This window comes from Leptodactylus fuscus, chromosome 7 (genome assembly GCF_031893055.1).
Source record: "Leptodactylus fuscus isolate aLepFus1 chromosome 7, aLepFus1.hap2, whole genome shotgun sequence".
Classification (NCBI taxonomy): Eukaryota; Metazoa; Chordata; class Amphibia; order Anura; family Leptodactylidae; genus Leptodactylus; species Leptodactylus fuscus.
This window is the reverse complement of record NC_134271.1, coordinates 4,625,215-4,641,268: the sequence shown is the minus strand read 5'-3', so window position 1 is coordinate 4,641,268 and position 16,054 is coordinate 4,625,215. Positions and strand designations below refer to the sequence as shown.

The following is a 16,054-nucleotide window of genomic DNA, read 5'->3' as shown; positions in this document are numbered from 1 at the left end:
TTCTAGCAGGATCAGGGAAGGAGTGGAGCTTCTAGCAGGATCAGGGAAGGAGTGGAGCTTCTAGCAGGATCAGGGAAGGAGTGGAGCTTCTAGCAGGATTGAGGAGTGATGCTTCTGGCAGGATCAGGGAAGGAGTGGAGCTTCTAGTAGGGATGGGGAAGGAGTGGGGCTTCTAGCAGGATCAGGGAAGGGGTAATGTTTCTAGCAGGATTTCGGAAAGAGTGATGCTTCTGGTAGGATCGGGGAAGGAGTGGGGCTTCTAGCATGATTGAGGAGTGATGCTTCTGGCAGGATCAGGGAAGGAGTGGTGCTTCTAGTAGGGATGGCAAAGGAGTGGTGCTTCTAGTTGTATTGAGGAATGGTGCTTCTATCAGGGATGGGGAAGGAGTGGTGCTTCTAGCAGGATTGAGGAGTGATGCTTTTAGTAGGGATGAGGAAGGAGTGGTGCTTCTGGTAGGATTGAGGAGTGGTGCTTCTAGTTGTATTGAGGAGTGGTCCTTCTAGCAGGATTGGGGAAGGAGTGGTGCTTCTAGCAGGATTGAGGAGTGATGCTTTTAGTAGGGATGAGGAAGGAGTGGTGCTTCTAGTAGGGATGGGGAAGGAGTGGTGCTTCTGGTAGGATTGAGGAGTGGTGCTTCTAGTTGTATTGAGGAGTGGTCCTTCTAGCAGGATCGGGGAAGGAGTGGTGCTTCTAGCAGGATTGAGGAGTGGTGCTTCTAGTAGGATCAGGGAAGGAGTGGTGCTTCTAGTAGGGATGGCGAAGGAGTGGTGCTTCTAGTAGGGATGGCGAAGGAGTGGTGCTTCTAGTAGGATCAGGGAAGGAGTGGTGCTTCTAGTAGGGATGGCGAAGGAGTGGTGCTTCTAGTAGGGATGGCGAAGGAGTGGTGCTTCTAGTAGGATCAGGGAAGGAGTGGTGCTTCTAGTAGGGATGGCGAAGGAGTGGTGCTTCTAGTAGGGATGGCGAAGGAGTGGTGCTTCTAGCATTACGGCCCTAATACTGATATATAGCTGTGGCCATGTTACGACTCTTAGTCTTGCAAACGTTTTTGACCTTCCAATCTTTATGACTTCTGAAATGGCTATCCTTGCACTAGATCAATCAAGTGAGGACTAATCTGCCATATGTAAATTACCGCTATAAACGTGTATGTCTAAGGCGACACATTGAGACGTCCTCATAATATATTCGAGCTGACGGTGCATATAACAATGTGTGAAAAGGACAACACAGAAGCTACTTAGGTAAATGACTGAGAAAAGCAATTTCATGAGCTTGACAGCTTTCAGATGAGCCAATTAATACCTGAATGGTTCTAATTTTCGCAGCCGCACAAGACAGTACGTGGGAAAAACTCGAGGGAGGACGGGAAACACTCAATGCAAGGGCAGAAGGTCAAGTCCGTCTTGGGATTCACTCTTTGTCAAAGATTGTGCATACTATATGCAATCAATACTGTATGTTATACAGTGGTCAGGTATATTGGAAAGATACACAGTACACAAATCATTGATATACATAAATACGCAAGTAGGGCTCTGTGTATACTCTGCTGTATTCAACACCTACGTAAAACCACAGCTTGAGAAATCTAGAAAAGGACTCACAAAAATGCAAGTAAAGTCTTAAATGGGGAGTTCTGGATTAGAAAAACATTGCACTTTCGTTCCAGAAACAGCGCCACTTCTGACTGCAGGTTGTTTGTGGTACTGCAGCTCAGACCATTCACTTTAAAGGAGTTTTCTGGGACTTATTAATTGATGACCTTTAGGATAATTAAAAACCCTTGGGGGTCCGACATTTAAGGAAAGGAGGGAGAGTTATTAATTGAAGTAACACAATTAATTCTTACATCCATTATTATGCATCTCGAGTTTTTCCACACAGTTAGCAAAATTCTATAGCTACAAATATAGCATGTGCCATCTGTGCGGCTCGGGATTCTGAGGCGCTATCCGGCCTTACAATAGACCGCACGTTTCTGATACTTAGTATATTGTCTACTTTTATAGAACACAATGTTAGATCCTCAAAGAACATTGGAAACCATGTAACCTTTCTGTGGACTCTCGACACTACCAGTGCAGAAACAGTCTGATTGTTCAAGATCGCAACCCAAAAAGTCAAATGGAAGTGGTAAATTTTTAGGTGCATGGGGTTTGTCTTGCCCAGTTAACACATACAATATTCTTTTACACCAAAACATTGCATAACGTACTGATTTTTTTTTTTTTACACAGACTAAAAAGTTAAAGATTCTCTCTGAACACAGTCACTCCAGATAAATATACAAGGTGCTCGTCTCTTCATTCCTGCTGACTTCAATATGTTCAACTTCAGCTCTTTTTGATATCCGACTGAGACTGAGCTTTTTTGTAATTCAGATACTCATTTTGTTTTGTATCAAACATGGTGGAACCTGCTGAGAAGTGAACAAGTACTGAAACAACCGGAAAAAAGAAAACAGGCAGTGTCTAATATTATCTTTAGTGTCAATATACACAAGGCTAAAGGTATATGGATGTCTCTTAAAGAGGCTTTACCACCATGGATAACTAGCTTAGCAGGGTCTTCTGAGCAAAATGGGACTATTCTAGGTCTTGATGCTGCCTTGTCGAAGAATAAATTATCTAGTGTGCATTGTTACAATAATCACAATGTAAGGGGGTATTTTTTTAGTTACAAGTTTCAACTGCTGGGAGTTCCATGCTGGGAAGCTACTGAGAGTCTCATGTTGGGAGTCTCAAATTGGGAGTCTCATACTGGGAGACTACTGAGAGTCTCATGCTGGGAGTCTCATACTTGGAGTCCCTTGCTGGGAGACTACTGAGAGTCTCATACTGGGAGTCTCATACTGGGAGGCTACTGAGAGTCTCATACTGGGATTCTCTTGCTGGGAGACAACTGAGAGTCTCATACTGGGAGTCTCATACTGGGAGACTACTAATAGTCTCATACTGGGACTCTCTTGCTGGGAGACTACTGAAAGTCTCATGCTGGGAGTCCCATGCTGGGAGACTACTGAGAGTCTCATACTGGGACTCTCTTGCTGGGAGACTACTGAGAGTCTCATGCTGAGAGTCCCATGCTGGGAGACTACTGAGAGTCTGATTCTGAGAGTCCCACACTGGGAGACTATTGAGAGTCTCATGCTGGGAGTTCCATACTGGGAGACTACTGAGAGTCCCATGCTGGGAGACTATTGAGAGTCTCATGCTGACAGTCCCATTCTAGCAGATTGCTGGGAGATCTATGCTATTGTGTAATGTATGGGAATGCAAAGGAAAAGCCGATCACTATTCCCAGCAGTCCTATAGAAGTGAAGGAAGCAGCAACGCACATGTTCAACCTGTTGATCCATCCATACAGGGCACATGGGAGGACTTTAGTCATGATTGGTTGATGCGGATCCCAAACAGTTAGGTGATTACCAGACTAACCCTTTAACCTCCTTCTAGTAGCAGAAAATATGAAGTGTGTAAAGAGTAAGTGACTGAGGACATTGTGGCTTTATTGGGGGGGTCTGTGGCCATTGTGGCTACTCACTAGCCTCAAAGGTCACGTTCTGCACATGCAAGCCTGAACTATGAGGCAAGAGTGGTCTTATGGATTATGTCGGATTATGTCGGATTATGTCGGATTATGTCCCTGCAGGACCAGCAGGGACCTCCAGAAGATGTTGGTGTTTCAAAAAATTTTACAAGCAATTTTTTGCTCCTATTAAATCTTCCTAAAGTCCAGAACAAACTCCTTCATATGTTTTAACGTAAGTGTGAAACCCTAAGAATTAATACCAGCGTTATTACCGCTGCCGTTCAGGATGGAATCCGGTGTGACACTAGGTCATCGCCATCAATGAGACCATCTCTTTCTTCATAAAACACTACTGAAAGAGCAGCTGAACCCCAAAACGGAATATTTTACATTCAGTACGAAACGTAGAGATAAAACAAACTCTTCGCCGTCAACTCGAGTTTCCACAGCAACAAAGTATTATATTCCTTCTCCATCAAAGTCAACTCCATTCTTCTATAGTCTTGGTTTGGTTTCTCATGGGATCTCAGGCACATAAGACATAAGAAAACAATTTTATTCCACCCGACTGAGAAAAGAACACAACACAACTCTTAAAGAATTCTCCAAACTTACAAGTGGTCTGATTCCTGATTATGAAGACACTCGAGTCCTACGTAAGAATTATACACTCATCTTCTAGGCACACTGCCTGGAGAAATTCTCCAAATGGTGACATCTTCCTGGACAGAAGCCATGCACCAGTTACCATTCTGTGACAAGTCTGTAAGCTCTTTAGGCACCGGGCCAGCCTAATAATGTACGGACCTGTCAACGGTCCAGTATCATCTAAGGGCTTCTTGTTTTAGTGAAATTTCTCATATGTATCTGTATTTTCCTTGACCTGTTATTATTTTTGTAAGTTTCAGAAGTTCTCGAGATGATCCCCAGTTGGATATCACCCCTCTAAGCCTTCTTGCATCATCTGGTGCTCTCTCTCAACCTCATGTGGCCAGGGTCACCACTGAGGTCTGTGATTGGGTCTCAGCAGTCACATGTGGAATGCTGAACCTCATTAATGCTGAAGCACATGATAAAACTGCAATGTGGATGAAATCTAAGGGCTCTCTCCACTATTTGTAATCCATCACTGTATAACGGTCATGTTCTTGGAGGGGACTGTCCCTGAAGACCATCACTGGCCATCTGTGTTCAGTCCCATCATAGAAGACTCTTATACCCTTTCTAGTAATTTCATAGACATTGGATGGCTTAGTAGGAAGTTCCTATACATTAAACTTGTTAAAAGAAAAACCAAGATTATTTGTCCAATATTAGCTGAATGGAAACAATTTTTAACGAAGAGCTTTGCTTTCCGCCTTCAGACCGGGTTTTACTAATCCTTGGGAGACTCGTAGCCTCTCGGCTATTTCATTTTAATCACCGGCCATGAATCAGTCTTACGGCCAAGATATAAAAGTTGCAGGTTACATTTTACAAGTAAAGATCTCTATAAAGAGGTTTCTTCTCTCTCAGGGATTTCTAGCACATAGAAGAGAGAATCTTCAGCTGTAATTTCCCAGATAACAATATAACACATCCATGGTCTTCATAACTCTTCCCCTTTGGATTCTTATTTTTAGTATAAAAGGTTCCTGGCCATGAACTGATCTCAGGGTATTCTCCTCTGTGTCCTCCAGAATCAGCTATGTGTGGAGGAGTCTAGCAGGAAGGCATTCGTTAGCCTACAGCACCCCCGCAGGCTAAAGGAAGCATTACAATTTTCCCAATAAATGAAAAGGTCTAGGACATAGTAATTGATAACCTAACCTTAGGATAGATCATTAATGGAGGATCAATGGGGGTCTGACACCCAGAACCCCTATGGATCAGCTTTTGAAGTGGCAGGGGTGTTCATTGTTGGCGACCCCATAATAGTGAATGGAGTTCCATAAATGCACTGACGCTCCATTGACAAGGAGGCTTTAGGGGTGATCTCCTGATTGCTGAAGGATCCAGAGGTCGGAACACCAGTGATCTGACCCTTATTCTGTCGATAGGGAATAAATGTCCTTAAGGGACAGTTTAAGGGGAAAAAAAGAAACAAACAAAACATAGTAACCCAATGAAATAATATACAGAAGATTTATTCTCTTACTCCCAAAAATCAAGAAAAAATATGGACTGATTTGCTTCAGGAACCGAAATGCAGAGAATGTGTCGGGGTCGGATTTTTGTACAAGACGGCTCCTAAATTGTAAGTATTTTTATGGGACACCTCAGATTTGGAGTTGAGCAGGGACAGGGATGGGTAGGGGGCTTGCTGTCTACTTGCTTGTTCCATCTTCTTACACTAGATGGCGTTCTAACCTACATCACTCCCTTCTGATAAATATCAACTCCCATAAGAAAATACACATTTAAGAACAAATGTCACAATAAGAAGAACCATCAAATGTACAAGATGACAAAGTGACATCTGCAAGTAGCAAACATATGTCCATCTCCACCGCCAAACAGGTGCAGCGTTCAATATTAAACCACAAGCAGCTGTTACACATAAGACTCAGTGGAACAAACAGAAGCGCCAAAGCTGTATCAGACAAATCTCCTCACCCTCCGCCATTACAAGGGCTCAAAATGCCCTAAAGTGTAAGCAAACTGTCGAAGAACGTCGGATCTTCTGGAAGGATTTGTAACATTAATACGTTTTATCATATTCTTTAGTAACGAATTCCGGCTTCTTTCTGTAGAATCCTCTTTATTTCCCTGTTTATTGCTGAATACAGTCTGTAACTGGACTAGGGGTGGGGTGGGGGGATATGAGTCTGGGGGTGCAGTCACTTCAGACTGCTATATCTTAGGCATTTTATAACATAGAACAAGATCCTGGTGTAAGATGAAAGATGAGATTCTCAGCCTTCCTATGACATTGGGATGATATACCCATATTATTTCCATGTAGAACACTAGTTGATATAGGGTGCCTATACAGTACTGTGCAAAATTTTTAGGCAAGCGTGGGAAAAAATGGTGCAAAGTAAGAATGCACCAGTAAGAAATAAAAGAAATGGCCTAATCTTGGTGTCATATGACAGCTGAGAATCTTTCCTTTTATATGGCACCAGTATGATTGTTCTATGCTATAAAATACTAGCTATAGCTGTTTGTAGAGACCCCCAGCCCCAGCTGTCCTGCACTATACAAGAGCTCGCCCCCCTGGATGCCATTTACAGGGACGGTGCAGATTTCAAGGAGCAATAAACAGGCAAACAAAGTGGATTTCAGGACAGGATTTCACAAAAAGGAGCCAAACTTTCTTAACAAAGTCTATTACAAAATGTATTAACTGCAGAAAATCAAATCAAACATTGTTTGAAGATTTGGTTACACTTTAAAGAAAGTCTCCAACCACCAAAATCGCCTCTACACCATATACAGAATATACTGTTGTATACATAGGCGGATCATCGACGCCAACAACATGCTAGTCCATATACAAATGAGATGTTCTCTGCACCCGGTCACATAGTCTCACGTCAGAGCATCCTTTGGTCAACCCACATCATGATCTCTCTCTATGATAGGGGGCGCCACTAAGCACTGACCAGAGGCAAAAATAACCATGATGTGTAATTTATAACTGAAGCCTGGATACGACACCCCCTCTTGCTATCCCCCATGTTATTTCACAAAGTAACAGCTAACCCATGCTAATGACTATGGCCGTGGTCCTTACCGTAAAATACGGTCAAAGGGGCCATTAAAAGTTCATGAATCAGTTCTAATTCCAGGGCTCTCTGCAGGTAAATGTGCAATTTTCTAAAAAAAAAAAAAAGAAAAATCAATGTATTGTTCTCCCCGAGACTGACATCTATTGAGCCACATGTGACCGGCTAATACAGATTTGATGGATTTCTGCTACAAACGCCATTGATTAAAGCTTTGCAGAGAGTGAAGGAGCTCGGCTGGACGGCAGAAACCTCCTGCATGAAAACATTAACCTTCTTAATTTAACGGATTAACAATATGTAATATCTCGCCATCTGCAGAAATCCATTACAGGCCACCACCTCACGAAGCTATCGGGGACATGTACTGCCTATGGCACAACTCCCTGCGCCCCTGCACACTGCGGTAAATGAATAGAGCTCAAGTCCACCATTCAAGGGTTAAAAAGTGATGTTCATTTAAGGTGGGGAGGATGCAAACCCGGGCTAGGGGGAGCAGTGATAAATATCAGATCTGTGGGGTCTGACGCTTGCTATACCAGTCAATCAACTGTTGTGAGCAGCTAATAGACAGATACCTGGCACCCACATTGATCAGCTCTTCTCATCAGCGGATAGACAGAGAATGGAGCAGGTAGCAGACAGCGCTGTTCTCTGCCTAGTGCTTGAACTGAGTCACTGCAGCTCATCTCTCAATCAAGTGAATGAAAGCTGCAATACCCTAGTCTGACCACTACACAGAGAACGGCGCTGTCTGCTTCCTGCTCCGTTCTCTGTCTATCAGCTGCTAAGAAGAGCTGATCTATGCGGGTGCCAGGTATCAAACAACCCCAGATCAGAGATTGATGAGCCTTGGGATAGGTCATTAATCTTTTAGACCAGAAAGTTGATCGTTCTCTTCTTGGTCTGATAATATCACTTTATTTTTGTTTGTCCTCTTCTGCCTTATCTTTATGTAGTTGATCATTTCCTTGTATCTGCCGCTCGTCCCCGCGGTATTCGTTCCTGCTTTCAGAATGTTCTTGCTAAACCTCAATAACAATCATCTAATTACTCGCTAATGAGTTACATAAGTCTGTGTATGTGTCATATCCATCTATATACTCATCTATACGCTGCGAATAATTGTAAATGACGCCATCTTAGACATTCCTGGAGCACATTAAAGACGTCGTCTAGATTAGAAAACCCATTTATATTTCTTTGCCCACGAGGGGTCCCCTATAATATTGGGGTCTCCCCTTCAGACCCCTTCCTCTAAGCCTCTGGAGGACCCGTCCCGCCCATGCCTATATATTTCAGTGGGATCTGTGTAATACTCCGTCTGTCCACTAGTAGCACTGCAGGAACAATTGCCGTCAGGATCCCTCATGAATTGTTACTGGATAATGGAGATCCCTGTAATGTGGCGACCTGGACCCTTGTAACAAAGTAACAAAGTAATTGTCCAAAGCAAACAAGTAACGCAGACAGCCTTTAAGGCCCCCTATATTAGCAGAGGATACAAATATTATATAATGGACTGTATGGGGGACACGGATATCGGATATATATATATGGGAGGGTTCCTGCATAATCTTGCTCATCACAGATTATGTCCCTCACGTCTCTCTAATAAATCCCCCCACTCATGTGTCTCTTGCAGTCCCGGGGTCACTATGAGTTATTGGAATCCCAAGCTCAGACCCTTCCATGTTTTCTGTTAGACCCCAGAAGCACTGACATGTTTCTTCCATGGCTGGCCATACACATTAGATCGTCGTCAGCTTTTTTTTTCCTCATCTGATCAGATGGGATCTGACCGCTGGCACCCTTACAGATCAGCTGATTGATATACTACAGTGTACACAGCGCTGTTCCTTATATAGTGGCTGTGCTCGGTATTGCAGTTCAGCCCTATTCATTTGAGTGGGGGTAATCTGCAATCTGGCCATGACCTCTCTGGCCTGAGATGACCAAGAAGCAGCTGATCGGCATCAGGACATCTCTATTATAGTCAGTCCTTCAGGGTCCGGTAGCGGTTTTTCTACCATTGCACCATCTAATTTCATATTTCTTGGAGGATTTTTTTCTGCACTTTCTTCCTGAAGTCTTTACCCTGATCCCGAGATGTAGGTTCAGTAAAAGAATAAGGAAACTGAAGGCCTTTCCAGCAGATCTGGATGTGTCTGGAGTTGTCTCCAGTTTGCAATGCTGGTAAATGAGGGTCACAAATTTTGCAGCTGCCTCCACATTGTCCTCATCTCCTATTCCCCTTCCTCGTCTTGTTTCCTTCTGTCCTTGTCGATTCTTCCTGTAGCCCCGGCTGGTTTTGCACCTGCAGAGCTGCCCCATAACAAGTCCCCGCCGCGGGCGCAGCGATGCCTCTCGCCTCCTATTCTGTGCTCTTTTAATGTTCTTTGCCGTCAGAGGATTATTGGACTCATTTCGAGGATTATGTTGTGTAGACATAAGAGGTTTAATGTGTTTTTGTTCCATAACAAAATTACAATGGAAATTTTGCCAACGAGGATTGGGAGTGCTTGATAAACCCGGCCAGTCAGCTCGCGGGCACCAACCACAGCCTGGCATGATGGAATGATAGAGTCCGTGCCATGATGAATAGTTTGGGATGCAATGTGTTAATAGACAACACTATTTTGGCCTGTTGAGATTTTAGTCATTGAATTTACACTAATGTGCCAATAGGCCAAGTCTTTTTGCAGTATATCCAGTATATTCAGTGCATATGGCACCTGAGGCGTGTCGCTGCCAAGTCCCTTCATCGTTGCTCCAGTCACCCCTGTGGAATTGCAGATTTTATATAGACTTTTTACTTAGTAAGTTTATTGTAGGATAAATTCAGCTCTGGAGCACAAACTTCTGCTCAAAGGTGAAGTATCGTGCAAACTTACTAGAAGAGTATCATGCATGCAAAGTTGCAAAGTTATCTATCTGAGGAGTGGGTTACTTCACATATTACATCCGCAATAGCCATATAGGGCTATAGGGATATAGGGCTATAGGGATATAGGGTTATAGGGATATAGGTCTATATGATCCACTGGCCAACAACTGAATGGGGCTCACAATTCTTAAGCTGAGAGCTTGCAGGGCTCTCCAGGGATGTATGCAGGATTTTCCAGGGGGCAGTAGAGCTTTGCACATAGTATAATGCCCTCACCCAGGATACGATCCTTCTAACAGCCTGCACACTATATAACGCTTCCTTGTGGCCCCCACTTAATATAATGCCCAACATACAGTTTGACGCCCCCGTCTCCGCACTGTGTAATGTCCCCAGCTCCGGGCAATTTGACTAGTGTTCGCTTCCAGCAGCCAAACCCACAGCAATAAGTGATGCAACACAAGACACTTTGCACTGCAGTTTTTTTTCTGCACTGTATGAATGGGATTTGTTTACACCCCCCCTTTATATTGCCCCTGCACATCACAGCGGGTTAGTCACTGACCATTCTGCTGCAGCTATCCCGCTTACCCTGTCTATCTTAATCTTCCCCCGATGTCTATATACAGCCCTGACAAATAATGTGCAGAGCTCTCATAGACATCATTAGAACAAATGGATGCAGCAGAGCCGAGGCGCGCCAGCTATTGTGTTGCTGTCACAAAGTCCCGTAACATATAATGGCACTGAATGCAGCAACATATGGCGTCATAAAATACTTTATCACTGCGATGGCGCCTGTCACCATATGATAATGGGCTCCTCCACGTGCACAGTGGTAATAAAGCCTCGGTGTAGCGGTAAGGTCTTGGCGATATTCCTCATTACTTTTCGTTTTTTCCTTATTTGATGTTCCACATGGGAGACCCCGCGTAGATGGAGTCGAGTGTCACCCCGAATCCCTGCATTGTGCACATATTGTCTCCTCCTTATACATAAAGTAGCAATGTCACAATGCAGAGTGGATACCGATGAATTCCCTTGTCTGTGCTACATGTTTAAGATATTACCTGGATAATGTCAGGTAGAGGCAACAAAACACAAATACGCCGAAGATGTGTCCAACATTAGCGCAAGTTTAGTTACATTTATCATAAAACCAGTTCAATCATAGGCTGCAATTCACAACACGGCCACTGGTGGCCACACACAGGCACATGCTGTAAGGATATAGGTACCATGTCATTCTGTGGTATAATATCTCATGGCCTATATATCTGGACGGGTCCAGCCAAGAGGAAAGGAAGAGAACGTCACCTCTTTAGCTAACTACAGATGTCCATTTGGGGGGTTTGAAAGGTTTCCCTTTGCAAGGTCCTTTCTTGCACCAAATGTTCTCCATAATTCCCATTCTGCTCTTTGCTCACCACATTATGTGCATATGGGATGTGGGACGAGCTGATTTTATTGCATTAACACACTGTACATACACTGAGTTTTATTTCAAGCACAACCTGCAAAACACTATCTGTCATCCGAATATACATTTACCTGGCAGCTATTCCCCTGACCGCCCTTTCACTTGCAAACTAGGCTCAGGCAAGTGTGCATGTGCTCTCAAGACAGAGAAGGGAGTGACCTGCAGCCAGACTCCTTGTAGCGGTTTGCTCTGATACTTCAGATAAAGAGAAACTGTCACCAGGTCTAAAAAGCTCAATGACATTGATCATGTGATCGGCGCTGTCACCCTGAGCATTTTGGTGTTTCGTTTATCCAAATCCGTTCAGCCGTTCTGAAGATAGAGGCTTAAGGCTAAGACCCCACGTTGCGAGCCACAGCGGAATTACACCTAAACGGAAAACCTTGGCATTCCTACAGGTATAACTGACATGCTGCAATTTGCAAAAATGCAACATTTTCGCTGCAGATTTTTTCTCTGCCATGTGCGGATGGGATTAGCCAGACTTCCATCCACTTTGCAAATGATGTAGGATGCAACATTTTCGATGCAGCGTTTCAGCCGCAGCCAATATCCTAAGTGTTCGCAACGTGGGGTTAACTGGAGGCCCAAAAAACATTCCCCTAAATGTAAACTATAGCATGTGAGGAGGGGTCTTAATAGAGGGGCCTTAATAGAGGAGGGGTCACGTGACATCACAAGTTAAAGGGGTTGTGTTACTTTTCACCCTTATCCCCACAATTCTGGAAAATCATTTTAAAAACCTATCTTTGTCCCGTTCCGATGCCTAGAAAATAAAAAGCAAAGTAACTTTGTAGATGGTTTCGATTAAAAGTGTCCAATTAAGTGCAATCCCGTGCATCTCCAAGGCGACAGACTACAAACTAATTAACCCTTTCACTACACAGCTCCACAGTGGATTTTGCCCCTATAGTCTATTATACAAACTTGTCCTTCCACCTCCTCCTTACAGATGGATATATAAGATGGAGGGACAGATGGAAGGAAAATATATCTGAAGTATCAGAGCAAAGCGCTACAAGGAGTCTGGCTGCAGGTCACTCCCTTCTCTGTATTGAGAGCACATGCACACTTGGCTGAGCCTAGTTTGCACATGAAGGGACGGTCAGGGGAATAGCTGCCAGGTAAATGAATATTCGGGTGACAGATAGTGTTTTGCAGGTTGTGCTTGTAATAAAAATCAGTGTATGTACGGTGTGTTAATACAATAAAATCAGCTCGTCCCACATCCCATATGCACATAATGTGGTGAGCAAAGAGCAGAATGGGAATTATGGCGGACATTTGGTACAAGAAAGGACCTTGCAAATATCTCATATCTCCAGATCAGAACACTGGTGGCATATAGGGATTGTATAGGATTGCTAGTGACTTGGAATATCAAGCATGTCTGCTGATGTTCTGAGCACTCACCTACATATACAGGCCTCAGTCAGGGCCATATACAAGTAACACCAGGAAACATTAATAAGATGAGCTGAGTGTAAGGCTCTGTTCACATGGGACGTTTACACGGTGTATTCTCTGCAGGGCTGACAGTAGCCGCAAAGTGAACTAACCAGATCTCATCCAGTGGAAAGTGTCCGACCACATGGTGAGTAAAGCGCTGAGCGACAATGTATGAATTTATGGTCCTGATTTTAATGGGATTTTCCCGGAGATCCAGGAAACCTAAGGGGGGTGTGGGGGAGGGGGGGGGGGGGTAAAGTAAGAAAACAGAAGCAATACTCACTTATCCCTGGTACTGCTGTGATCAATGTCTGTCCTCATCGGTAACATGATGGGTACCAGAGATATCACTACTAATAGTTGGTGCCTGTCTACACCAAGGGGCAGCGCGTGGTTTAATAATAAAAATAATGCTACAACTACCATGATCTATCTATCTATCTATCTATCTATCTATCTATCTATCTATCTCCTATCTATCTATCTATCTATCTATCTATCTTCTATCTATCTATCTATCTATCTATCTATCTATCTATCTCCTATCTATCTATCTATCTATCTATCTATCTATCTATCTTCTATCTATCTATCTATCTATCTATCTCCTATCTATCTATCTCCTATCTATCTATCTATCTATCTATCTATCTCCTATCTATCTATCTATCTATCTATCTATCTATCTATCTCCTATCTATCTATCTATCTATCTATCTATCTATCTATCTATCTATCTATCTATCTATCTATCTCCTATCTCCTATCTATCTATCTATCTATCTATCTATCTATCTATCTATCTCCTATCTATCTATCTATCTATCTATCTATCTATCTATCTATCTCCTATCTATCTATCTATCTATCTATCTATCTATCTCCTATCTATCTATCTATCTATCTATCTATCTATCTATCTATCTATCTAATATCTATCTCCTATCTATCTATCTATCTATCTATCTATCTATCTATCTATCTATCTATCTCCTATCTATCTATCTATCTATCTATCTATCTCCTATCTATCTATCTATCTATCTATCTATCTATCTATCTATCTATCTATCTATCTATCTATCTCCTATCTATCTATCTATCTCCTATCTATCTCCTATCTATCTATCTATCTATCTATCTATCTATCTATCTATCTATCTATCTCCTATCTATCTATCTATCTATCTCCTATCTATCTATCTATCTATCTATCTATCTATCTATCTATCTATCTCCTATCTATCTATCTATCTATCTATCTATCTATCTATCTATCTATCTATCTCCTATCTATCTATCTATCTATCATCTATCTATCTATCTCCTATCTATCTATCTATCTATCTATCTATCTATCTCCTATCTATCTATCTATCTATCTATCTATCCATCCATCTACCTATACACATAATACATTTATATACACATGACACAGATACAGGTGGTTACTAACCTATTTGCACCATGCTGCATTACACTATTTGCCTATGTGTTTATATTCTGACACTGTAGGAAAGTTGAAGCTTCTTTTCCCTTCTGGTTTCCTCGTAGTTTTGTTACAGCCGTTACATAATCATGTCAAAACACCAACAAACCTGGCTCATGTGAATACGGTCAGACTGCTAGAATGTTGTGCACTACCTCTGTAACTACAGCACTGAATGTATTGTATTATACCATAAAGGTGATTGTAACAGCAATTGTAACAACATTAATAACAACAACAACAATGATAATGACATTAATAATAATAATAATAATAATAATAATAATAATAATATAACAGAATTTGTACTATTTATTATAAATACCATAAACTGCACTGACATTATTATTATTATTTTTATTATTGTCATTATTATTATTATTGTTATTATTATTATTATTATTACTTTTATTTTCACCTCTTTTTTCCATATTTCCGGTGCCCCCATATAATAAAACCAGCAACTCCAGCTAATTTATTGACACCATCATACACTTTGCCATAAAGTAACCCTCCAAGCCCTACACGGACGAGCACAAATAAAGAAGCGAGACAAGATACCGACAAGTGCAACATATCGGCCAGCCAAGTCTGCAAGGCCCTGAAGGGGTTAAAGCGGTCTTGCAGACAGAGCGCTGTGCACATGTGCGGGATTGTTTGCGGCTGCAGAACTTTCAATGCAGTAAGTTTTAATTGCAGAATAATGTCATTGCACAAGTTTCAGTGAATCCTCCCGAATAGCGGCAGCGGCTCAGGATGGAGGACGATTCCCTGCACATCTGCATTACACCGGCTTCCCTGCCTATAACATCTCCGGCACACGCTGCACAAGGACACGCCAGGCTCACACCATAGGGGGAAAGGAAAATCCCACTGACCTTTCTGCTGCTTAAAGCATTGGATGGAGCCCGAGTGATGAACCATCTTCTTAGAGGACGTTGAGCGGGGCTTAGGAGAAGGAAGCGAGCGGATAATGCATGGGAAATAGAGGGGAATGGCTAGCCACTTCTAGAATCCCGGGGCTCGGGGAGAGCTGGAGATGGAACACGACACCTGCTTTAGAGGAACACTTCGCCGGAAAGACTGTGCTCCCTCATGTTGTCATAGTAACCACGGAGGGAGGTCCGGCCATAGACTCCCCTTAGCGGTTGCTTGAAGGATAATTCACAGCATTGCTTTTTTTTTTTTCTTCTTCCCACCGCATGCTGCAGTATGTCATACCACAACATTACATAGCTGGATGTGAGGGCGCAAGAACTCGATGGACGCCAACCCATAGGACGACAGAGGAGCAAAGACTCATCTATACCAGCAAATAGTCTATGACGTCTAGAGAAGAGGTCACTGCTGGAAATGTGCACAGACGTAGGGAGATTCCTTATATCCAACACTGGATAATCCAAGAAGATCTGAAACAAAACTGCAGCGGAATGAAGCAGAAACAAAGAAACAAGGACAAAAAGTTCTAAGTAACATTTTACCCTCTGACGCTAAACAAATCCCATCA

The 16,054-nt window shown here is 42.7% G+C and overlaps 1 protein-coding gene across 1 annotated transcript in view; it reads right to left on the bottom strand.

Moving 5' to 3' along the window:
• Nucleotides 1-15,586, bottom strand: part of ANO3 (anoctamin 3) — a 145,530-nt gene extending 129,944 nt beyond the window's left edge. Inside the window, exon 1 of the mRNA XM_075280830.1 lies at nucleotides 15,426-15,586. Within this exon, the coding sequence (XP_075136931.1) occupies nucleotides 15,426-15,471 (46 nt within the window). The 5' untranslated portion in view covers nucleotides 15,472-15,586. The remainder of the gene's footprint in view (nucleotides 1-15,425) is intronic.
• Nucleotides 15,587-16,054: the final 468 nt, after the last annotated feature.